Genomic DNA, 26,711 nt, shown 5'->3' with positions numbered 1-26,711 from the left:
TCCACAGTTTATTGTGATCCACACAGTCAAAGGCTTTGGTATAGTCAATAAAGCAGAAGTTGATGTTTTTCTGGAGCTATCCGGCTTTTTGGATGATCCAATGGATGTTGGCAATTTGATCTCTCATTCCTCTGCCTTTTCTAAATCCAGCTACCATCCTACCATTACCATCCTACTATTGATCAATGTGTTCATCCACTCTGTTTTTGAAACAACCTGCTTCCCTTAAAATTACCATCTGGTTTTTTCTCCCATCTCTGCCACCACTCTGTCTTATTCTCATTTCCTAGCTCTCCCTCTTCCAACCACCTCCAACTACTGAAATTCTTTAGGGCGCATATCCCTTCTTTCTTTTCTCTAACATGTTTCCTAATCTAACCCATTTTTTAATTTCAAAAAGCAACATGTGACAACACAGGTATAATTTATATCTCCTCTAGTTAAGAGTATCTGATCTGAATGGTAAATTCCTTTGTCCAAGAATCTATTTGTTATATCTATTTGTAAGTCTTAGAGGTCCCAAGAGTTAATCAAATCCAAAATCGATGTCCTTATTTTTCTCCCAGACTTTCCTATTTTATTAAAGTGTATCACCACTCAGCCAGTTGCTCAAGTCAGGAACCTGGGACTCATCCTTGATTCTTTTCTCTTTTTCTGCCATACACCCAATACATCACTAAGACCTGCCATTGCTACCTTCAAAATGTGTTTTAAAGCCATCATCTTCTCTTAATCTTCATTACCACTTCAGTTCAGTTCAGTCGCTCAGTCGTATCCGACTCTTTGCGACCCCATGAATCGCAGTATGCCAGGCCTCCATGTCCATCACCAACTCCTGGAGTTTACTCAAACACATGTCCATCAATTCAGTGATGCCATCCAGCAATCTCATCCTCTGTTGTCCCCTTCTCCTCCTGCCCCCAATCCCTCCCAGCATGAGGGTCTTTTCCAATAAGTCAACTCTTCGTATGTGGTGGCCAAAGTATTGGAGTTTCAGCTTCAGCATCAGTCCTTCCAATGAACACCCAGGACTGATCTCCTTTAGGATGGACTGGTTGGATCTTTTTGCAGTCTAAGGGACTCTCGAGAGTCTTCTCCAACACCACGGTTCAAAAGCATCGATTCTTCGGTGCTCAGCTTTCTTCACAGTCCAACACTCATATCCATACATGACCACTGGAAAAACCATAGACTTGACTAGACGAACTTTTGTTGGCAAAGTAATGTCTCTGCTTTTTAATAAGCTACCTAGGTTGGTCATGACTTTCCTTCCAAGGAGTAAGCATCTTTTAATTTCATGGCTGCAATCACCATCTGCAGTGATTTTGGAGCCCCCCAAAATAAAGTCTGACACTGTTTCCACTGTTTCCCCATCTATTTCCCATGAAGTGATGGGACCAGATGCCATGATCTTAGTTTTTTGAATGTTGAGCTTTAAGCCAATTTTTTCACTCTTCTCTTTCACTATTACTACCTTTGTTCAAACCACCAGGATTTCTAGTCTGAAATGACTCAGTAGCTTTCTAACTGGTTCATTTTTTCTTTTACAGTATTGTAGATTGTATGCCAGATGTTCCTGCTCTACTCCATCCACAGAAAGCCTTAATGAATCTTTGTATCTATGTCCTGCTTTTATAAGGACTTCTCTTGTGGCTCACATGTTAAAAGAATCTGCCTGCAATGCAGGAAACCCAGGTTTGATCCCTGGGTCTGGAAGATCCCCTGGAGAAGGGAATGGCTACACACAGCAGTATTTTTGCCTGGGAAATCCCATGGACAGAGGAACTTGGTGGGCCACAGTCCATGGGATTGCAGAGTCAGACATGACTGAGTGACTAACACACACACACACACACACACACACACACACACACCCCGTAATTGTCTTCATAAATAGAAATAGTACCTGCTCTTCTTGTACCTTCCTTTTTGTTAGTTGGAAGAAATATTCCCTATCTGTCTTTACTTCTGCCTTCAAAAAATCACCAATCATTCGTTCATACTTGGATGGAGTACATGTAAATATACTAGAGAATGAAATTAAATAGCTAAAAATTAATTTTTATAACTATTTTAGGATGATGCCTTATAGTAAAAATTTTGTAACATAAAAGTGTAATTTTATAACTAAAGATAATTATTTTTAAGATATTTCCAAAAGTTTTATTTTTGCCTATGCATATATATTTTACTCAAATGGATCCCTGCTGTATATTATTTGTAGTAACCCGTTGTGTAAAAGATTATTCTATAATTCTTCTGATCATTCTGCCAGTTTCCTCAAAAAAATTGTATCAAAACGTCTTCTGCCTGGATATTATTCTAATAGCCTTAATTTAAACATTCTCTTGAAGTCTGAAATGAGGGTTATTTCCTCTATATTACTATAATATATATTTATAATATTACTAATGAACCTGTACCAAGCATTTTAACAAGTGTTTAGTATTGTTTTCTGATTATTTTCCTCAAATAAATTATTGCAAGCTGAATTACTGGGCCAAAGTATTCCATGGTTCTAATTCAAAATGATCCCTAGGAAAGCTGGTCCTATTTATGCTTTTACCACCAGAATATGAGGGTACCCAGGTGAACTGTCATGATAAAAGTGAGAGAAAACAACCCAGTAGAACCATCTTGCACAGAATGTTAATATAGCATAATTATAAAATAATTTGTAACTTCTATAATATAATTAACCTAGTTATCAGAAAATTAGCTATTATGTTAGGTATGTGGTGACCATAAGCCATATGTTTCAGAGCTAATTTTTAGGGAAAAAGTCTAAAACTCATTAAAAGCAATAATATCCTATCAAGCAGATACTTGCTGGTGTGAGTCTCAGCTTGTGACACAAGACAGATTTGGTAGTTCTTTAGAAATTCGCCTCTGACAGAAATATAGATCAATGGAACAGAATAGAAAGCCCAGAGATAAATCCACGAACCTATGGACACCTTATCTTTGACAAAGGAGGCAAGGATATACAATGGAAAAAAGACAATCTCTTTAACAAGTGGTGTTGGGAAAACTGGTCAACCACTTGTAAAAGAATGAAACTAGAACACTTTCTAACACCATACACAAAAATAAACTCAAAATGGATTAAAGATCTAAATGTAAGACCAGAAACTATAAAACTCCTAGAGGAGAACATAGGCAAAACACTCTCTGACATAAATCACAGCAAGATCTTCTATGACCCACCTCCCAGAATATTGGAAATAAAAGCAAAGATAAACAAATGGGACCTAATGAAACTTAAAAGCTTTTGCACAACAAAGGAAACTATAAGTAAGGTGAAAAGACAGCCCTCAGATTGGGAGAAAATAATAGCAAATGAGGAAACAGACAAAGGATTAATCTCAAAAATATACAAGCAACTCCTGAAGCTCAATTCCAGAAAAATAAATGACCCAATCAAAAAATGGGCCAAAGAACTAAACAGACATTTCTCCAAAGAAGACATACAGATGGCTAACAAACACATGAAAAGATGCTCCACATCGCTCATTATCAGAGAAATGCAAATCAAAACCACAATGAGGTACCATTACACGCCAGTCAGAATGGCTGCTATCCAAAAGTCTACAAGCAATAAATGCTGGAGAGGGTGTGGAGAAAAGGGAACCCTCTTACACTGTTGGTGGGAATGCAAACTAGTACAGCCACTATGGAGAACAGTGTGGAGATTTCTTAAAAAACTGGAAATAGAACTGCCATATGACCCAGCAATACCACTTCTGGGCATACACACTGAGGAATCCAGATCTGAAAGAGACACGTGCACCCCAATGTTCATCACAGCACTGTTTATAATAGCCAGGACATGGAAGCAACCTAGATGCCCATCAGCAGATGAATGGATAAGGAAGCTGTGGTACATATACACCATGGAATATTACTCAGCCGTTAAAAAGAATTCATTTGAATCAGTTCTAATGAGATGGATGAAACTGGAGCCCATTATACAGAGTGAGGTGAGCCAGAAAGATAAAGATCATTACAGCATACTAACACATATATACGGAATTTAGAAAGATGGTAACGATGGCCCTATATGCAGGGCAGAAGAAGAGACGCAGAAGTACAGAACAGACTTTTGAACTCTGTGGGAGAAGGTGAGGGTGGGATGTTTCGAAAGAACAGCATGTATATTATCTGTGGTGAAACAGACCACCAGCTCAGGTGGGAGGCATGAGTCAAGTGCTCGGGCCTGTTGGGCTGGGAAGACCCAGAGGAATCGGGTGGAGAGGGAGGTGGGATGGGGAATGGGGAATTCGTGTGGGATGGGGAATTCGTGTAACTCTATGGCTGATTCACATCAATGTATGACAAAACCCACTGAAAAATAAAAAAAAAAAAAGAAATTCGCCTCTGGTCAATAAGACAAATTTCATGTTTTTGGTGGTGAGTGTTGAAAATAAATTCCAATAAGTATTTTCTAAACTAGAAGAGATCATTTCCCCTTTAAACTATATGATACACTCTATTAAAATATTTTATGGCTGGAAGGATAAAAGAAGTTGATAGTAATTTTTTTTTAGATCACCTGGGTATAAATAAAAAACCCATAGGTATGAAAAGGACTCAATAAGGCCTTGATGATTTTTCATAATTAATGTATGTTTTCATGTGGTTCTTGTATTCTGAGGGGTGATTTAAGTTCTAAAAGATTATATTTTGCTTTAAAAGATATGAGTCATAAATTCTCATATGAATGTGAGAATGAAGAAAAAGTTTTGTGGCTCACATTTCCTTTCCTGAATCAAGGAAGGAAAAACAATGAAGGCAGGTACAAAGGATGTCAGGTAAAAAGAAAAAACAATGAAGGCAGGTACAAAGGAAGTCAGGTAAAAATGCTGTTGCTGTGTAGGATAGGGGCAATCTCTACAGGGACAAATGTGGGAGGAACTATGGAAACCTCCAGCACATTTCATCTCTTCCTTTGAGAGAACTTTGGACTATCATTAATCCTTTCCATTCCCTGGCGCTCAATTTTACCTAACCATATGTGTTAAAAGGGTACCACACTATCAAGCTCCCATGTTGCTCATCCAAACCCCACGCTCTCTGTGAAGCGTGGACTGTCCTGATCACTCTCCGGGGTTGCCCTGCTCTTCCTCTGCTGACTTGAGCCCAAAAGTCCCCAGCATGTTGCACACTGTTGTCATTGTGGGAGCTTTTTGTTGGGAGAAGTTATGTGCATTCTTCTTACCACATCGTCCTGCCCACAGGGACTGGTCCAAAGAGTGAACACATAACTCATGGAAGATCAGTTGGTCTCCTTCCTAGGCACTGAAATATAAAACCATTCTTTCCTCTGCGGCTTCTAGATTAATATTATCAGTAACCATGTTCCATACCATGGGTACAACCAAAAACAAAAGCAAAAATCCAGTATGAGCTGGAGCTTATTCACATTGAGTTTCTTATTCCATTTCCTAAGATTTTGGTCTGAAACTCTTTTTTCTGAAACTTGGGGGCTATTTATTTATATTTACTAGTATATAAACTAATAATTTTATTATAAGTGGTTTTTCTGTTGTTTAAAAGCTAGTAAATCTTGAATAATATAAACATGAAAATTAAAAACTAAAAAATTCAGTTTAAAAAGTAATGTGTAATATTCAATTAGAAAATGTGAGAGCATAACATTTAATTTTTCTCTGAACTCCAATTTGTAGTGATCTCTAATATTGAAAGATACGGCATATTGCATTAAACTTAATATCATTTTGAATTCTGTGTTCATGCATTTGTATGTACTCTATCCACAAACAAGACAGGTATTTACTCTCATGAATAAATAAAGTATTTACTCTTATGAATAAATAACAACTGCAGTATTTGTAGACTAATATTCTACAAATTTCAGAATTGTCAGGAGCTCGTATTTGTGATTGAGTTTGTGTTAGTGATGTATGTTTCATAACAGGGCCATCATTTTTGCCAGATGTAATTGTTCACTAACAATACACTATTAAAAATCAAATAATCTCTCAAAACTCCCAAATGGTGATTTCCAAGTAATATTTTTGTGTTAACTGTTCTTTTTTCTGAAGGAAAAAAAACAGGCCATCTGGAGTTCCCAAAACTGGGTTCAATCTGACATTGATCATGAACTTTTTCACTTTATCAACATAAAAATGAGCAAGAAGATTCAGCGGGAAGCCAAGGTCTCGTACATGGGAAGACCTAGTATATACAGGATCCCATGATGGTTTGACTAATATAGAGAGACTGTGAAGGAGAACTTAAATAAAACTTGTGAACTCAGACATTTTCCTATGACTAATAATGACCAACAGATGTGTGCAGATGAACAACAGCTTGGGAAGATTCTGAGACCACTTCTTCCCTCCAGATGTCTTGTTTACAGCCTTAAATGTCTAAAAATGACTATTCAAGATGGAGAGAAATTGGACTAATTCACAACTGGAAGCACTATAACTTTGATTTAGTAGGAATTGTTGACAAGTATTCAGTAAAATTTTGAGCAAATAAATATATTGATTTCAATCATCATTCATAAAATACAACCAATGAGAAATACACTTAAAGAAAAAAAGTAGCACTTTCTCTAAAATCTGAAATTTTGTAGAAAAGTTGGCACAACTATATAGCTTTTTGTTTGCTGAATGAATGAATGCAGGAGAGATGCAAGGTTGGCTATAACATGTGACAAAAGAGAGATTCCACCAAAGTCGTATAAGAAATCAGAGCAGGAAGAGAAGTTTTTCTGGGCAAATCAAGAGGGGTGCCATGGACAATATGGGACTCAGGCTGAGCCTTCAACATGAAGTGGAAAGAAACATGGTAAATATTTAGGAGTAGTACAGTCAAGTTGGTATATCTAGTGTTTGTCAAGGTTAGTGTGAGATTAGGCTAATCTGAAGGGCATTGTGTATGTCTGCATAAAAGTTTAGACTTCCATAGTTAAATGAAAGTGCTCAAAGTTGCTAAGCAATGAATGGAGGGATGCTGTCAGAGTTGAGTTTTAGGAAAAAAAGCATTTTAAATTTTTAAATATGAAATAAGACAAAAAATGTTAGCAGTAGAATACCCAGTTGAAAAACTATTGCTATAATCCAGAAAATAAATCATAAAGATTCAAAAGATAGTAATGGCATTCAAGACCAGATTCAGGGAAAATTAAGAAAAGAGATTCAGTCTATCAAATCATTTAGAGCTCAGGCTATAAAGCCATACTATGTGGACTCAAATTCTATTTCTCCTTCTTGCTAATCTGAGCAAATTATTTAAACTCTTTGTGACCCAATGTCCTCTTCTCTAAAATAGAGAAAACAATTATATTTCCCTTCTAGAATTGTCAGGAGTATTCGTACAAAGTACTGAACAGGTTCTGTCATATAGTAATGCCAAATAGGTGTCATTTATTTTAAAAATCATTCTTATTATTATATAACTTCTGGGTTCCACTAGAAATGTCAGGCTGTCTGGGAGGTGGCTGCTTATAAGTATGAAATAGAAAGTCATAAGAGAACCGTTGTGAGTTCCTTGAGAAAAAATATATATTAAATATAACCAGTGATGAGTGAGAAAAGTGGAAACATTAGAAGAAAAGCATGAGACAATGACACAACAGTGAAAGATGCAGTGAGTATATGACCAGACAGGCCAGAAGAATGAAATAAAGGATTCATTCAGAGCAGATGATGTAAGGCATTTTGGGAGACGAAGTCCAGGAATTAGAGATAGCTATTGAATATTCTCCCTTTGACGTTCACCTCTTGCGCAAGGGTATGTCTATCTTCTTTAAGGTCTGCAAAGGCTCCTAGTTGAAAATACAGGTAATTAAGGAGAGTACACTTCATCATGACCCCTAATTTTTGCTTTTTTTGGTAATTATATTGTCTATACCAGCCCTTGTGTAAGGCAATGATCGTACACACGTGATTAAAACATAGATCTCTTTCTTGATGAGGAAGTGTGAATGCTGTATGCCATGCAGACTCTGGGATGAGAAATAACAGCATGAAAGTGTATTGTGTTATGTGTAGAGTAGGCAGAGGAGGTTGAGTGAAGCAAAAAAAAGCATTGTGTTCAAAGGAAGAAATTATTAGAGGCATATGTGAAGAGAAGATATTTCAGGTCTAACCTGAGGGGCAAAAATGAGAGGAAAGGCAAGAATAACTAAAATCATCATGAACTGTAATCAGTGATAAATAAATGAGGCAGTGAGTAGATCCATAGAAGTCCGAAAAAAAGTTGAGTCTCTGGGATGTGTAAGGATATGTGATATGTGTTTATTATGTATAGTATGTGTTGTGTATTATGTATAAGGATTTACATGTTCCTTCATTTACATACAAATTCCATTAGCAATGTCTTTTCAATAATGTGCACACATATCCATTTAAAATACAATTTCTGATTATAAAAATCAATGTTAGTGTATACAGTATAGAAAATGATGAAGGGTTTATAAAATACCTGTAAAACTACTTTTGTTGCTATTTTGAATAATCTGTTCCAAAAATTTTTGCACTCATTTTAAGTAGATTTAGTCACAAATTCGCTATTGAAAGCTTAGAATGGTAAAAGCCCAGGTGTAGACATCAGGGACCTAGTTGTGGACAAAACAGATACGATCCTTACCCTCACAGAGTTTATATTCTAGTGAGGGAAGGGGAATACATAATAAACATTAAATATTATCAATAAATTCTGTAGTATGCTTCAGTCTGATAAACGCTATGGGAGAAAAAAAATGCATAGGGTAAAAGAGGTGTTAAATGCTGTGCTTTTCCTACCCCTTGCATTAATTTTTCCAATATAGTTCTTATGTTTGGCAATAAAATTGCTTAGACAAAATTGTCATAGAGAAACAAGACCCAGGGATTTTATTTGCTTTTTATGCTCATTTTCCTGAAGATGTATTTACACAGTGGCTAAGAAGATGATGAATGCCAGAGAGCAGCTTTGGCTCTGCAGAGATAACAAGGTAGTAGCTATTTTTGGTTGCAGCAGGTTCTCTGCTGTCTTTCACGGCTTTATACTTTGACCCCAGCAAGGGTGTGAGAGATGATCACTATATTATAGTAAAAGATGAGCAAATATAAACGGTGGCACAAATATTTGAAACTCAGATGTTGGTGATACAAAATGGACTGAAGAAAAATTTTAATTGAACTCTCCTGGAACAGGATAAATTATTATTTCAGTTTTTTAAAACCAAATGGTGTATTTTTCTGCCACATTAAGAAAAAAATACAAATTGATTTTATAATAGAGACTTAACCTAATAAACAGTGTCTAAATTTTAAGTTAATTAAGTTGAGACTAATTTTTAGGAATAATTAATTGAGGAAGGACTTATTAAAATTCCTTCAACTAAGCTGGATCCTTAATTTACACATTGTTTATTGACCTTGTTTCTGTCTGATTTTTAAATTTGCATGGAGTATATCTTATATTTTCAAGCTAATTATTCATACCAACCCCTTGAAGGTTGTTGTAATTATGGAAATTTTTGATCTATCTTTCCTGAAGTTCCAGAATTACTTTGTATGTTTCAGATTTTTTTCTGTGTTTCCAAAACTTTTTCTGAGATTTCATTTAAGTTTAAGAAATCCATTAGTTAATGACTTTATCATTATAAATGGAAGTCATCTAACAGCCTTATTCACATATGGTCTAAGTTTTTCAAGTGTTGTTTTTGGAACCTAGGTTGGCTAGAAAATTACTAATCTTTTCTCATCATATTGCATAGAAATCTCATCAATGAATATTTAACAGATGTTTTGTAAGGCCTTTTGGAGACTCTCAGAAGTGAAGACAATGAGGCTATTTTCAATTAATCTAAATAAGTGCTTAAACCTTTAAGAAATACTGTTCTCAGTGTTTGTTGTTGTTTTGTCGCTAAGTCATGTCTGACTCTTTGCAACCCCATGAACTGCAGCACGCCAGGCTTCCCTGTCCTTCACCATCTCCCTCAGTTTGCTCAGATTCATGTGCATTGAGTCAGTGATGAATGAAAAGAAATATATTTAAGATGAACATAAAAAAGAAATCTCAGTAAATAAAATTCAGCTACCATTTTCTCTTAGTTCTTTGTGTGTGTGTTAGTCACTCAGTCGTGTCTGACTCTTTATGACCCCATGAACTGTAGCCCACCAGGCTCTTCTGTGCATGGGGTTCTCCAGGCAAGAATACTGGAATGGGCTGCTATTTCCTTCTCCATAGACAGCTCCTTATCAGTGTCTAATATATGAGTGCATGTGCATAGCAATGATAGTAGCTATAAGAGATTTCATCTTGAATTCTTTTCCTGTTACTCAGGATAGGTCTGTGTGCATCCTATCAACACATTTCCATCTGGCTCTTCTTATGATTAGCATCTTCCAGTTGGCTGCTCCTATTTAAAGTTATAGTATAAATGATAATCATAAGATTATGAAATGGAATTAATATAACTAAATTAAATTAGAGTCAATCTTATACTTGCAGGGGAAAAATGGGATAGTAGGGATCAGATTTACTTCTTGACTAAAATAATTTGAAAAAAAAAAACAGAGGAAAATTTTCAAAGAACAGTATTCAGGAATGGGGCCTGGATATCAGGCGACAAATGTCAGTGATGCCTCAGAGTCAGGAAACAGGCAAGGTGAGCTCTGTGATTGTTGCAGAGTTCTGTTCTGAGAGATGCTGCAGGTTGCAGTGCAGGAAGGGAGAGCGCAGAGGGGAGACTGGCTGAGTCATGAAGTGATGAGAGGGAGCTGACTACAGGGAGACTAAGAAGGCTAGAGTTCACAGGACAGAGGACACAGCTGCACAGAGAGAGAACTTGAGAGAAATGCAGAGGCTTCCACGAGTATTCAGCAGAGTAATCGTCAGCATGCGGTTAGAAATATTAGAAAAATTTTGAAATGATTGATTATTAATTTTAAATAAAAGTTATTAATCATGCTATATTAGAAAACTAATAGAGACCGGAGGGGGAATAAACATTTGAAAAGATTAGCAGAAACAGTATCTCACATTCAAAAGAGCCTAGAAAAACACCCGTTCCCACCAGTCAGATTGGAAAACCTCATAATTCACTGGGCACCGGGACAGTACTCAACAGGACCATGTCTACATGGCAGCGAATAGTTAGCCTCAGACTACACAGATCGGGCACTGCTTAGCAAATCTTAGGAGTAAGATCCAAATAGATTAAACTGTTTCCAAGACATAACTATATCCTAGAACTATATTCGAGAGTATTTGTAGGAATGCACCCAACAGAAAAATAGTACAGTGTCTGAGAACCAATCAAAGTTTACTAGGCATGCAGCAAAGCAGGCATATATGGAGAAAAATGAGGACAAAATTCAACCCATTGAACTGATTCAGAACTGGCACATTGTTCCAGTAGCAGAGGACTTTGAAACAGTTACTATAATTATATTCCATATGTTCAGAAAGTTATGGAGAGACATGTGAGATATATAAAAAAAAAAAAAGGCCAAATGAACTTCTAGAGATGAAAACTATAGTTTCTGAAATGAAAAATTCAGGGGATAGATTTAGGGTCAAATTGCACATTGTGGAAGAAAGGGTTAATCAACATGAAGGTATGAAAGTGGAAACTCTCCAAAATAAAAGCACACAGAGAAAAAAAATAATTAAAAAATGAGGAACAGTGAGCTGTACAACAACTTAAAAGAAGTCTAATAAATGTAATTAGAATCCCAGAAAGGAGGGGACAAAATAAAACATTGATACCGGGTTAAAAAAAATCAGATTTGATAAAAATCCTAAAATCACGTATCTAAGAAACTCAATACCTCCTAGGAACAAAAACAAGGAAAAAACCACCCCAATGCACATCATAATCAAATTTTTCGGAAACACTGGCAAAGAGGGTAAAAAAGGCATGTTACACACAGAGCAAATAAAAAGAAGACAAGCAAGAAAACAGTGAAATAGCATCTTTAAGTCGGACACAACTGAGCGACTGAATTGAAAGCATTATAAATAAAAAACAGTCAATCTCAAATTGCATTTGTAGCAAAAATAGTTTTCAAAAACAGAGACAAAATTGTGATTTTTCTTTTAGACAAGAAAAATTCAATTTACCACCAGTAGATCTGCACTAAAAGAAATGTTACCAAGGGGAAAATGATACCAGATGGAAATATGGATCTACACAAAGGAACAAAGAACATAAGAAATCATCACTACACTTGAAAATAAATATTTTTCTTATTACTTCAATTTTTTAAAAAAAAACTGACCTTTCTTTTTTCTTTTTCATTTATTTTTATTAGTTGGAGGCTAATCACTTTACAATATTGTAGTGGTTTTTGCCATACATTGACATGAATCAGCCATGGATTTACATGTATTCCCTATCCTGATTCCCCCTCCTACCTCCCTCTCTACCCGATCCCTCTGGGTCTTCCCAGTGCACCAGGCCCGAGCACTTGTCTCATGCATCCCACCTGGGCTGGTGATCTGTTTCACCATAGATAATATACATGTTTCGATGCTGTTCTCTCGAAACATCCCACCCTCACCTTCTCCCACAGAGTCCAAAAGTCTGTCCTGTACATCTGTGTCTCTTTTTCTGTTTTGCATATAAGGTTATCATTACCATCTTTCTAAATTCCATATATATGTGTTAGTATACTATAATGTTATTTATCTTTCTGGCTTACTTCACTCTGTATAATGGGCTCCAGTTTCATCCATCTCATCAGAACTGGTTCAAATGACTTCTTTTTAATGGCTGAGTAATATTCCATGACGTATATGTACCACAGCTTCCTTATCCATTCTTCTGCTGATGGGCATCTAGGTTGCTTCCATGTCCTGGCTATTATAAACAGTGCTGCGATGAACACTGGGGTGCACGTGTCTCTTTCAGATCTGGTTTCCTCAGTGTGTATGCCCAGAAGTGGTATTGCTGGGTCATATGGCAGTTCTATTTCCAGTTTTTTAAGGAATCTCCACACTGTTCTCCATAGTGGCTGTACTAGTTTGCATTCCCACCAACAGTGTAAGAGGGTTCCCTTTTCTCCACACCCTCTCCAGCATTTATTGCTTGTAGACTTTTGGATAGCAGCCATCCTGACTGGTGTGTAATGGTACCTCATTGTGGTTTTGATTTGCATTTCTCTGATAGTGAGTGATGTGGAGCATCTTTTCATGTGTTTGTTAGCCATCTGTATGTCTTCTTTGGAGAAATGTCTGTTTAGTTCTTTGGCCCATTTTTTGGTTGGGTCATTTATTTTTCTGGAATTGAGCTTCAGGAGTTGCTTGTATATTTTTGAGATTAATCCTTTGTCTGTTGCTTCATTTGCTATTATTTTCTCCCAATCTGAGGGCTGTCTTTTCACCTTACTTATAATTTCCTTTGCTGTGCAAAAGCTTTTAAGTTTCATTAGGTCCCATTTGTTTATTTTTGCTTTTATTTCCAATATTCTGGGAGGTGGGTCATAGAGGATCCTGCTGTGATTTATGTCGGAGAGTGTTTTGCCTATGTTCTCCTCTATGAGTTTTATAGTTTCTGGTCTTACATTTAGATCTTTAATCCATTTTGAGTTTATTTTTGTGTATGGTGTTAGAAAGTGTTCTAGTTTCATTCTTTTACAAATGGTTGACCAGTTTTCCCAGCACCACTTGTTAAAGAGGTTGTGTACTTCGAATAGCCAAAGTAATCTTGAGAAAGAAGAATAGAACTGGAGGAATCAACCTGACTGACTTCAGACTATACTACAAAGCCACACTCATCAAGACAGTATGGTATTGGCACAAAGACAGAAATATAGATCAATGCAACAGAATAGAAAGCCCAGAGATAAATCCACGAACCTATGGACACCTTATCTTCAACAAAGGAGGCAAGGATGTACAATGGAAAAAAACTGACCTTTAAAACATATTTAGAAAGAAAATTAGAAATTACTTTGAGTGGAATAGAAATTAAACAGTGAAATTTTGTGAGATATCACTAAGCAATACTTAGTGGGGGAATTTATACCACTCAGCTATGGTATTAGAAAAATGAAAGTTTTTATGTCAACTACTTCAGCTTCTACCTTAGAAAACTACAAAATCAAGATCAAAGTAAAATCAGATAAAGCAGAAGAAAGACAATAATAAAGATGAGAGTGGAATATAGTGAAATAGAAAATAAAAACACAATACAGACAAACATAGGCAATAATATCTTAAACCTATTTTAATACAGTCAGTGTGACATTTCAATTAAGATAGACAAAGATTAATGGAACAGAATAAAAAGAATAGAAAAAATAAACAGAAATATGTCCACAAATATGTGGATTTTTGACAAAGGCGTAAAAGCCGATCAGTAGACAAAGGATAGTTTTTTTTCAGAAAATGGTTCTGGAATAACTGGCTTTTTATAGGAAAAAAGAACCTTGATTCAAACCTTGTACCACAAGCAAAAAGTAATTCAAAATGGATAACACATCTCAATGTAAAAGCTTACAGTAATAAAACTTCTGAAAGAAAACATGCCAGAAAATTTTTATGACCTTTGGTTAATAAGAGATTTCTTAGATACAACACTGTGAACGATGTTATGTACAATCCGTGAAAGAAAAAAAAAGATAAAAGATAAAGTAGGTGTTGGTATCTTCAGAAACAATGCTAAGAGAGTGAAAAGACAAGTCCCATATGGGGAGAAAATATTTACATCTTATATAGCTGATAAAAGACTTGTATCTGTGATATATTAGAAACTCTCAAAACTCAAAGAGTAATTTTTTTTTTTTTTTAAATAAAGCAAACCAATTAAAATTGGTGAGCTTCCCTGGTGGCTCAGTGGTAAAGAATCCACCTGCTAATGCAGGAGACAGGGGTTTGATCACTGATCCAGGAAGATCTCACATGCTGTAGAGCAATTTAGCCTGTGCACCATAACTACTGAGCCGGTGCTCTAGAGCCCGGAAACCACAACTGAGCTCTGTGCCACAGCTGCTGAAGCCAGCACACTTAGCCCACGCTCTGCAACAAGAGAAGCCCCCCACAATGAGAAGCCTGCGAAACACACCTGGAGAGTAGTCCCTGCTTGGCACAACTAGAGAGAAGCCTGTTCAGCAATCAAGACCCAGCATGGCTATAAATAAATAAATAAATTTTTAAAAAGAAAAAATACAAAAATTGGCAAAAAATTTGAACAGATACTTCATCGAAGAAGATATATAAATGTTAAATAAGCAGATGGAAAACATACATTAGGGAAATGCACACTAGAACCACAATGAGATCACTATAACGCTCTTAGCATAGAGACAGTTAAAAAGACTGACCATGGCAGGTGTTGGCTAGAGAAATAGGAACTCTCAGATATTTCTGGTGGGAATGCAAAACAACAGAATGCCTTTGGAGTATTTGTCAGTTTCCTAGAACTTTAACCATATACCTTTCCTATGATCCTACCATTTCACTCCTACATATTAATGTAAGAGAAAAGAAAGCCAGAAAAAGAAGCCATGCCTACTATATGATTCAATTTATGTAGAGGTCTAGAAAATGCTGTTATCTGTAGTGATGTAAAGTAGATCAGTGGCTGCTTGGATACCGTGATCTCAACAGAAATCTCTATAGAGCTTATTTCTCAAACTTAGTGTGGAAAACCTTGTACACCAGACTTAACTAGAAGGGGTTATTTTAAAATTCAACCTTAAATTCAATGCTACTTATTTATGCAGAGGATGGTTAGAAAAAGAGCTGAAATCAAGCAGTGCAGAGTAAACACAATTACAAAAAACAAGTTTGTTTGTTTTATTCAAGTTGTGCTTGTTGGGTAATGAACATGTGGTAAGCTGAGTGATGGCCTGATTTAAGAGTACAGTGCAAAAGAAATAAGAAAAGTGATACAAATTCCTTGAGCCTCATGTTTTTCATATAGAACTAGAGATAATAAAACTTCAGAATTTTTAAAGGAATAAATATTGTGTATAACAGCATATACTATTCTGCAGCTTCCATTTGTAGAAAGGGCTCTGGCAGGATATTTATTTATTATTTATCTACTTTAAATTCTTATTTTGTGGTTTTAAGTGATTTATCTTCATATAGTTTAACCTTATGTCATTTTACTTGTGTTGTTGTTCATTTCTATTTTATCAATAATTTGTCTTTAAATTTTATCTTTAAATATATTTACATGTGTCAGTTGGCTATCCTTTACCAGAGATATGCTAGATTTTTGTATGTATGTTTAGCAAATACTAATTTTTTTTAATTCTATGGTACAAAAAGAAATTAAAAAGCAGGGCCTTAGAACTTAAAGGTGACAGTCTTTAAAACAACCTCAAGTTCATCTCTACTGTCTATGATGACCATGTTCAAAGTCAAACTCTGTAATACTCAGTTCATTATCAAAAGTAAACCCTGAAGGGAGTGAGATGAATGAATCCACATACTCTTTGTTCCATGCAATCAACCTGTGATCTTCCAGAAGGTTATTAGCAATATGCTGTCTGGTTAGAACAGCCATTTATCTTGATATTAGTTTAGTGTATTCCACCAGCGCCACTTTACATAACCACCTCCTTTGAATCATTTTGGTTAAGTCATGGCAATGGTCTGTCCAGCTGAAATCAAAGTCCAAAGATGTCTATCCGAGTACTGAGTTGGTAGGACATTTTATTTCTTGGCAAGGGCTCTTAAGTGCTGGGCATAAATCTCACCACTATCTAAACTAGAAAGCATTCTGGAAAACCCATGCTATCTAGCAATTCCTCAGTCAGTCGTACCGTTAGAACTTAACACCTCACTTCCTTACCTCAATTGCTGCTCAAGGAACCAAAGCTTTTCAGCTACCTCAGATCTCTCCAGGTCCTTTAGTCGTACTCTAGTACTGAGCCTCTGAAGCAAGAGATATCTTTGTTTTGGTTTTCCTCAGTTTTACAGTCTTTTGATTGCTAACTTTCAACACATGGTATAATTTATCAAGCTATGTCAAGTTGGTTTCTCAGCAGTGTGGACTCTGATCCCTACCTGCTCTTATCTCTGGTCCAAGATAAGGATGACATTTGTTGAGATCTGAGTAGATCAAACAGATCTCTTTATCATTCTCAGCAAACAGTTTTCTTCTTCTCCTTTGTCATGAAATGGACACTTATGTTACTTCAAGTCTTGGTTAAAGGCATCTCTTTGACTCCTTCTAAGTTAGCCTAAGCCTAGGAACAATTAACTGACGTGTTTGTGTTGTTGTAGTGCTGTTTATTCTTCTCTAAGTCCATGGTACACTGTGGGTTACTGGTTTGTCTTTTTGCCATTTGAAAACAATAGTTGTCTCATTTCTCTTTTGAATCCTCACAACTTAGCACAGTTCAGGGGTTATATTATATACTCAGTTGATGTTTAATTATTGCTTCACTGTGTAATGATTATTTATGTATCATAATAGTTTTAAAAATTCAAAAAACACTAAATTCATTCAATTTCCTTTAATGAGTATTTGTTATATATAAAAAAAGAGGTATAAAGTCCTGTTCCCAAGTCCAAATCTCTTATTAACGTAAACCTTGAGTTTTTTTTTTAATTACCCATTTGAAATAATTGTCTTTATATCTGAAAAATGGATTTATTGAAATGTTTGAGATAAAAAATATGTATTGCAAGAAGCATAAGACAAACATTTCAAGAGTACAAAATTAGTTGTAGAAATAATATCATTTGCCAGTAAACCCATATTTTATTAGAAATGTGCAAAGCTTTTTGATGTAAAAGTTTTGGTTTTGTCATTTTTTAATACTGAGCACCCATTTTTATTTATCCATTTCCCATGGAGAGGTAACTCCTTGCATGCATTTTCTCTCTCCATATGTAAATTCAAGGTTCAATCTTCTCAATGGGATAACAGGTCACAACTCGGAGATTTGAATTGTATTGAATCCAGTGACAAGGATTTTCTCTCATGGATTCCCAAGTCAGCTGGAACTCTTCATGTCAAGATGTAAAAGTCTGTATGGTGTTATGTTTCCCTTAGATTCTATCCCACAGGAGGCTAAACCCACAATCTCCCTCATGTTTCTCATTCAGAAAAAAAAAATATTGCATTCAGAATTGTTCAACAATTGCTCTTTTGTCTTGGCTCATTTCTTCACATCAAAGTGGCTTTTATATTTTTCCTTTAAGACCAGGTTGTTGGTTTAGGGTTGTATAAACTTTGTTGTCTGGTGTCCGGATTTTCACTGACGACGATCTTCCCTTGATCGTCTTCTGGATCCTGATTAGGAAGAAGGCAGAGAATACAGATTGTAAATGGGATGAAGTTATAGTGTTTAAGAATATGACATTTAACTCATGTGTATGGGTGCATGCTCAGCGGCTTCAGTCGTGTCTGACTCTTTGCGACCCCATGGACTGTAGCCCGCCAGGCTCCTCTGTCTGCGGGATTCTCCAGACAAACACTGGAGTGGGTTGCCATGCCCTCCTCCAGGGATCTTCTTGCCCCAGGGATCGAACCTGCGTCTCCTCTGTTGCAGGCAGATTCTTTATAACTGAGCCATCAGCAAAGCCCCAGTTTATGCATAATTATATCGATAAAATACTATTATTTCTTATTATAATAAATGTTAAATTATGTTTTCTTAATAATATTCTGTTTATGACAAAACCAAATCATCTTTTGATCAAAGGTATATGAACATAATAAAGTTATGCTTTATTTCCTCAGAAAATTTGGATGATTTTGCATGTTTAAAAGAAATCTAAGATAAAGTTTTCTGTTAAAAATTATTTGTACAATTAAGTCTTTAGTTTTAAATGTCTATATTGGACTAGGTTAAAATCAGATATGCCTATAATGCATTTATAAGCCTTGCAACTTCGTTTGACTATTAGTATGTAATTCTAAGTTCCACAAAGGAAATCTTTGATATTTGATTTTACCAGAATATAAGGTATCCTAAGTGGAAGATGAGAACATGCACATAAATGAAGTTATAAAGAAAGCTATAATGCATAGGTGATATATACATGTATATAACCTACACCTTATATCAACATTTTGTACATAGATATATTAATCATTTCCTATAAGTGTACAGTACATATAGCTTTGAATTTATTTTTGTCTCAAACTGTAGCTTCATCTTAAATAATAGTTTCACAGAGTTCAGATGTACTTGCAACTTATTTTTACTCAACTTTGGTATTCAAGGATTTCTTTTCAAATTAACTCTACTTTAATCTACCACAGTGGCTCAATATATTTAACAGTTTACATAAGTATAATTTTCTTTCCTTTAATGTTTGCTTTTCTTACATTTTATTAACAGTGAGTGGATATTAAAGATTTATTTTCTGATTCATATCATCAAAATACTTTGCTCAAAATAAAGTGTATTAAAATACTCTGTTTTGTCTTAATGTAACAGGTGTGCCACTTATGCAAATTACCATAATCAATATATTTACCTTGAACTCTTTTGTTGGCTTGTATCTTTCTCACAGGTGTGTCTGAAATTAAACAGTTGTAGTTAAAAATACTTTGAAATTATGACTAACATGAGACAGGAAAACACAGTTTAGCAGAAAAGTGTAAAGTTTTAAATAAACATCACTTAAACATGTAGACTTCTCCTGGAGTAGTGAGACTTTGACATTGGCAACAGACATTTTTTTTCCTTATATCATAATGAATGTTTACTATTTTTGCAAAGCATATTGTTTTATTATGGTATGTGGAGTCCCAGATGGTGTTCCATTTTTGCATGGAATAAGTGACTTACATGACTTTTTCATCCTTTTTATAAAAGGCATCACTTTATGATGAAAGGATGTCCACTCTCCTATGAAGTTTAGCAGAAGTATATTCCCAGAGATAAGCATTCATTTTTCTCTTAGTCATTCCTATTTGTGATATATCAGACTTCTGCCTCTATAAAATTCCCACTGTAACTTAATTTTCATTAACTTTTAATATGTGAAATATGCCAATAAGCAATTCAAGCAGTGTATGCCAATTCAATTCCTGAATTGAATTACAATCCAAGACCATTTAAAAATTAAATAGTTAAAAATAATAAGAGTTCATATTTTAGAATTTCAAGTGTTCATAATAATGCAGTGCTTTGTTGTTACAGTTGCAAAATATTCCCAGTTCTTCATTTTTTCTTTTAACTTATTGACAAGACCACTTGGTCAACTGAAATTCACATTTTCATTCTGTTGTTGGACATTTGAGATCAAAGAATAAATATGGTCCCTATAGCGACTTTGCTTCTCTGCTTACCTTCTTTATTTTTCCTCCAAAGTTTGACTTCTTGATTTTTATATATTATCTGTACTCAACAATGAAGTAAAAATTTTTCTATGATATACAAATATATTTTTTCAATTCTCTGAAATATCGTAAAAGTAAGACATGAAACTATCACCAACAGTATTTTTGGCTATATAATGTCAAGAATTTTTAAAAAAGAAAGAAATATTAAGTGTTTTTTGAAAAATTCTGTTTCTGTCTACATAGCACATTTCCAGCATGTCTTTTTATTCTGCCTGGATATAAGTAACATAACCATTTATCATATGCATTAATACTATAATAAAATGCAGAACTATGGAAAACCTCCTCAGATTGGATAGTGGGGAGAGTTTAGGTGAGATAGAAAAGTCTGAATTGCAGAGTACGCTCCAACTGATATATTTCCCTTAACTTCAGGTTTATTTAGTCACAAAAAATGGCTTATAGCATATTGTCAAGAAAAGATAGAAATCATTGTATAAAATGGACTTATTAAATTCCAAAGAGCACTTATCATGCAACTTAAAACAAGATTTCAACATTACTTTTGAAAACAAGCACTTACACTCAATTTTCTTTTATAAATTTGGCAGCATCTGATTAATGCACATCTAATTAACTAATTTGTTAATTTATTACTATCTGGCTATGACAAAATCAAAATAAGAAATATTCACTGTGGCAAACAAATATCTCTTGAAGAAAAGCTTAATTAAAATGCAGAAAATCAGATTTTCTCTCAGTGGCTCTCTAACACTTCAAACTGAATGACACTTGTATGTCGTGTTTAGAGAAGCAAAAGTGTTAACGTAAACCAATCATTGGAATGATCCCACGAAAATACCCCTCCCCACCATGTTTCCTTAAACACACAAAGTGTTTCCACTCAATTATCTGCAAGATTGTTGTATTTTCATATAACTATGACTTCGTAAATTTAACATAGAGCATAAAATATTACTTTGTTGACCATATTAGTGTGAATTGACCATAATCCTGATAGTAGCTAACGTCACTGAGAACATTATTATTATGCAGTGAACATTATTCCAAGTGCTATTCATATATTGGTTCATTTATATGTAGGTAACATTACCATCCCCACTTCCCAGATTAAGAAAGCAAGGCAGAAACACATCAGTTTACTTAAGTTCAAGTGGGAGTCCAGATTGGAAGCCAGACCTAGGACCTGATCCTCTGTTCTGTACAGAGGCCATAAATCTTTAAATGTTATACTGGCAGATTTATCAAAACCTTCTCAAACAGTTTTTGTTGTTCCTTTCTCCAAAGCCTATTTTTCTGCAATTTTCCCTTAATTACTTCAGTAGTTTCAGTAAATGTAGTTCTACCTAAGATAAGAGTGAACAACTGTACACATTTTTGAGAAGAATTTTTAGTTAAGGGGTCTGGAGTGTTTCAATAACAAATCATAACATTAGTACCCAATTGACCATCTAGCCAAGTTTATAAGCATGACCTACATAATTGAGGAATACATTCAGTTCATCAAAATGTACTGTATATACCACAAAATGAGCAGTTCAGATAGGAAACTACAAGCTTTGAGATGAAGATCATAGCTTAGCTATAGATCAATTATCAATACTCCGAAAGAAAAAAAAAGCCTATCTTGCATGACATAATCTTTATTCACACCAGCTTCATTGGTGTTTCTTGGGATCTAGACAAGAGGACACTTGTTACTCAGTGTTGACCCAACGGTTACAGGGCTGGAAAAAAGAAAACTAGAATGTCCAGTTAATGTCCAGGTATTAGTAACTATACCACTTATATTGTCTTCCTTATGAGAAAAGAACCCTTGGAAATGCTTTCATAAAAATTTATGCTGTGGCAACGACCTACTGTATAGCACATGGAACTCTGCTCAATGTTATGTGGCAGCCTGGATGGGAGGGGAGTTTGGGGGAGAATGGATACATGTATATGTATGGATCAATCATGTATATTTATGGCACAGCTCTGCTGTGTACGCATCTGTAACTATCACAACTTTGTTAACTGGCTATTCTCCAATATAAAATATAACATCTTTTTAAAAACTATTAAAAAATTTATGCTGTGACATTGACAAAATGAATGCTTTATAAGTATGTAGAGAAAACAAACACTGGAAGGTAAAGGAATCAACCTCTGGGATGAACAGAAACCCGAATTAAAGAAGGATTCTATTTCTATTGATTAAAATTAGAATATCTTATTCTTGTAACAGGTATTATCTTCTTTTGGCCGAAGTTATTCTTCAAAACTCAGTTCGTTGTTTATAATGGACTTGATAACAGGGGCGTATTGAAGGGGAGGAAAACATACTTACCTGAAGTTTAAGCCTCAATAAATTAAAACAATATATACAAATGCAGCTACTAGTTGTTTCATTCTCTAAAAAGCACTGCCATTCTACAAAGCTGCTTACTATGGCAAGGACTGAAAAAAAAAGAATTCAACTTAATTTTCATAATGTCTGCATTTCTTCACTTAAATCCCTACCTTTTTCTAGTAGAGTGTTAAGCATTTAGATGTAGACAAGTAAATTTTGTATTACAGCTTATAGGAAACTGGTTCTACTGTGGCTTTGGGAGTGTCATATACTCCCAGCAGTCTGAAAGGAAGTCTTGTATTTTTCATACACATATTTTTCTATTGAGGGGAAATTCAATCACTGATTCAAAAAAATTATTTATTTTTACTATTGCTGAACAGTATCAATATTATGTAAGAGATTCTGCCTATGTAAAAATAAAGAATAAGAAAACAGTAATTGCTAAAAATATATACAGTCCCAAAAGAAATTTAAACTTTTTGGACATAGTACTATAATTTTTAAAATTTTAAGCATAAAAGGTAAGGGGAACCATGCTTTGCATAAACACTAAACTCAAGTTGTGTTTCTTAATTCACAGTATATTTCAAAGAACATATTTGATTTTTCTAGATAATTTAAATTCTTGTTTCTCTAAAACAACTTCTTAAGTACTATTTTTGTTAATAAAATGAATTAGAAACTAGTAAAACTTCTTTGAGTAATTGCCATTGAGAGTTTGTGTAAGATTTTGAATTCTTTTTCTTCTTTCCTTTTAAAAGTAGGTCCTTTTAATGCCATAGACAGAGAACATTCCATATTTTAAAGATTAAAATTAATTTCATATGCAAAATAATTTACATCTGCAGGTATAGATTATCACTTGAACTGTTAGAAGAAACAGATAACTCATTCCTGGGAATGTAGTTTTGGAAAATAAAATTGCTAAATGCAATTTTTTTTGCTAGTTCTATGCACTTAAAAAAAATTCATAAACATGCCTTTCATTATGATAGTGGGGGCAGTGAATACATTTTTTAAAATATAAAAATTATTTCAATTTGGGCTTCTTTTAATAATTACCAATTTAAAAAGCATCCCTCTTTCGCACACTAAGAATATCCTTACAGTTGTCTGTATCAGAGCAAAAAAATATTCATTGCTCCCCACTGAACTTTTTAAAGACTGTTTCAACTAGTAATTCTTTCTTTATACCTCTTACTTTAACCACCTTTGACCCAATCAATCTGTTAAGACAGACATGATGCTGTTTTTTAACCTAATTAAAGAACAAACAAACCTGAATGTCAGTCTTTAAAAAGCTGAAGAACTCAGTTATCAGAACCTGTTAAGTGGGTTAGTTGTTTCCCTTTTACTAACCTCCCTGAAGCAGTCTTTTAATTTCTTCATCTTCAAATAAATGACCATCACCACCTTCAATGAATTTGGTGACCTTGGTGACCTCTGAGAGGATACATGTTTATAGCAGAAATTGGTTTATGTAATAAAAAGGCTGGAGACTCGATGTGATACATAATGGCATCTGCCAAACAATAAATTCCAGACCAACATTTGGTTCTTTTTTGGTTTTTAGTGCTATTTTTTGATAAGCCAATTTTATTGCAAAGTTGTTGAACAGTATATAACAAATATAGAAAAAAACCATCAATATGACTATCATCTGGGTTTCATTCCCTTTCTTTGGATTTTTTTTCTTGTGTTGGTATGGAACTAGAACAAAGGAGTGAGATAGAGTAGAAAATGTAAAAGGCCTCAAAGATTATTTTAGAATCTGATATAAATAGATAGCTTAGGAAAAGTGACGTTCCTATTTTTCTAGACATACTGACCTTCTTGCAACAATTTCTTCAGAGTTTCTTCTGTTTCTCCACCTGTAGTTGAAATCCTAGTGTATTTTATTTCAGGACCTAAAGGAAAGACAGTTTACAGAAAGACCTGAAACAAGGGCAGGCACACTTCCTCTGTAAGGGTTAGATCGTGAGTAATTTAGACTTTATGGGTCATATGGTTGGTGTTGCAACTATTCAACTTTGCCCTTGTAGCGTGAAAATAGCCATAGACATTGTATAAATGAATGGTCACATCATGTCCCAATAAAACTTTATTTGGCTGAATTCAGAATTTTATGCTAATTCATTGGTGGGAGACTGATACAGAGGTTTACTGAAATTATTTATAAATTGTTTTATACTAACCGCATATATTTTGGTGTGTAGACCTTAAGATTAATGGAAAATTCAAAGAAGAGAATGGTTTTTCTTTTAGGATTTAGTAACTCATTAATAAATAGCAAAGTGAAGATAATGTATTATATAATGCATATGTGTATTCATAATAAAAACACATGCTTATAGATTTGCTCCCAAATTTCCAATTCAGGAAAAAACATAGATTATATATTTACAGTTAGTATTATTTCTACCAAAAAAGAAATGAACAACCTCAGTAACCACCATGAAAATGACTTAAGCCTCTTTGATGATTCTTATAGAGATATTTTAGGATTAAATGTGATTTGCTCTTTGTAATCCAGGCATAGTAGCCTGGAGCATCCCATGGACAGAGGAGCCTGGCAGGCTGCAGTCCATAGCGTTGTGCTGAGTGCACACACAGAGTTTATAGTATCGAATTAAAGACTACCTGTAATGATCCGTTCTTCCCTTGTCTCTTTTTCAGTTATTTCCACAGGCACTCCATCAATGATCTTGGTGTATTTTTTAATAATTGGCTCTAAATTGCGGAAGAAAATGCATTTGATTTATCCTCGTATGGTGTCGAAATGGCCATAAGCTAGACATTTTAATGATTAAACATATTTCTCACAGTAATACCATTTAGAAATCAATCATAATCATTTGGAGAACATATCTCAAATAAATTCAGATAATAGAGGTCTAAAAGCTAGTAGGCATGTCCTGAATCTTGGGTAAAGGAGAGAGCCAACTGTCAAGCTAACACTCCATGTCAGACTTGTCTCCTGACTGTGGAATGAGCATTTAGGGAGAATCCAAGGAATTACACATCATTAGAATGGGAACCTTATAATAAGTCCTAGCTGTGGCTGATTAGTCTTATAGAATGTTCATTCTTTCTTCTAAGACCAACATGTTATCTGGTATTGATGTGATTGTTTTCATTATATTCATAATCATCCTTGCATATGCAAAGTAAGGACGGTTTTGTTGGACCTGGTGATTTAATGGTAAAATCGAGTCCAACTAGATCCATTAAAAGGTAAACTATATTTTAATTGATTGGCTAATAAGAATCCATAACTAATAAAAGTTTTCCACCAAAGTGTATAAAAGTCAAGAGGAAACATCAGGTATTCAGTATATTTAAACCAGCACAATTTCAAAATGTTCACAGTGATCCTAAGTAGGCTACAGGAAATAGAACGCACCTCCATGGATCACTTCAGTTACCGTTTCACCTTCTTTAATCAGTCTGAATTCAGGTTCACCTTCAATTTTGACCTTTGGTATTGTGAGTCCTGAGGCATCGTTTTAGGAGACAAATTTATCATGTTAATGCAGTCCTTTCAATTTACCAGAACAGGAAATTTATTTCAACATTGATGTTGCTCAAATGTCAAAGTGCTTTCAGGTTTTATGAAATCGGTTTTAAACAGTTCCCATTGTCTTCAGATTGAGTAGTATTTAGGAGAACAAATGACTCCTAGGTCTATTAGTGTGCTACTCAAATGAATTTCATCAGCTTTAGCTTTTAAACTAATGTTTAATTGATCCATTTATTCACAGTTATAAATTCTGATCACACAAAATGTTTTATATGATTATACTTTGTGAATCACACAGTATGTACAAGTTTCAGTTGCTCTAATGATAGCTAGAGTAGATCTTACTTTACATACTAATATGTCTATTACTCGCTTTTCTTATTACATTTTAAATTTAATTTTAAACTACTCAATATCTTATACTTTTTATCTAATGGGCATAACTGAACATCAGAAAAGCCCAACTTTAGGCCTACCTTTAAGATACAAATTTCAGGTTTTATGGGAAAATGGGAGTACTTACCTTCTCTATGTGAATGCTGGAAATATTTACTAATTAATAGTTAAACAGTCCTTCAAATGTAAAAGTTGTGTTACATTTGACTTGCAAA

General features: G+C 34.7%; 1 protein-coding gene across 6 annotated transcripts in view; it reads right to left on the bottom strand.

Moving 5' to 3' along the window:
- Window positions 1-17,423: 17,423 nt before the first annotated feature.
- POSTN (periostin) overlaps window positions 17,424-26,711 on the bottom strand; it is a 35,442-nt gene continuing 26,154 nt past the window's right edge. For 2 of the 6 annotated variants that reach the window (XM_065901643.1, XM_065901645.1), the window contains 6 exons: window positions 25,984-26,073; window positions 25,221-25,310; window positions 24,410-24,487; window positions 23,940-24,023; window positions 19,414-19,455; window positions 17,424-18,220 (listed from right to left, as the gene is read on the bottom strand). In XM_065901643.1, coding sequence (XP_065757715.1) covers window positions 18,183-18,220; window positions 19,414-19,455; window positions 23,940-24,023; window positions 24,410-24,487; window positions 25,221-25,310; window positions 25,984-26,073 — 422 coding nt within the window. In that variant the 3' untranslated portion in view covers window positions 17,424-18,182. The remainder of the gene's footprint in view (window positions 18,221-19,413; window positions 19,456-23,939; window positions 24,024-24,409; window positions 24,488-25,220; window positions 25,311-25,983; window positions 26,074-26,711) is intronic. The other 4 variants (XM_065901646.1, XM_065901647.1, XM_065901648.1 and 1 more) reach the window with 3 other exon arrangements.

Source organism: Muntiacus reevesi, chromosome 11, assembly GCF_963930625.1.
Source record: "Muntiacus reevesi chromosome 11, mMunRee1.1, whole genome shotgun sequence".
Lineage (NCBI taxonomy): Eukaryota > Metazoa > Chordata > Mammalia > Artiodactyla > Cervidae > Muntiacus > Muntiacus reevesi.
This window is presented reverse-complemented; position numbering and strand designations above follow the sequence as displayed.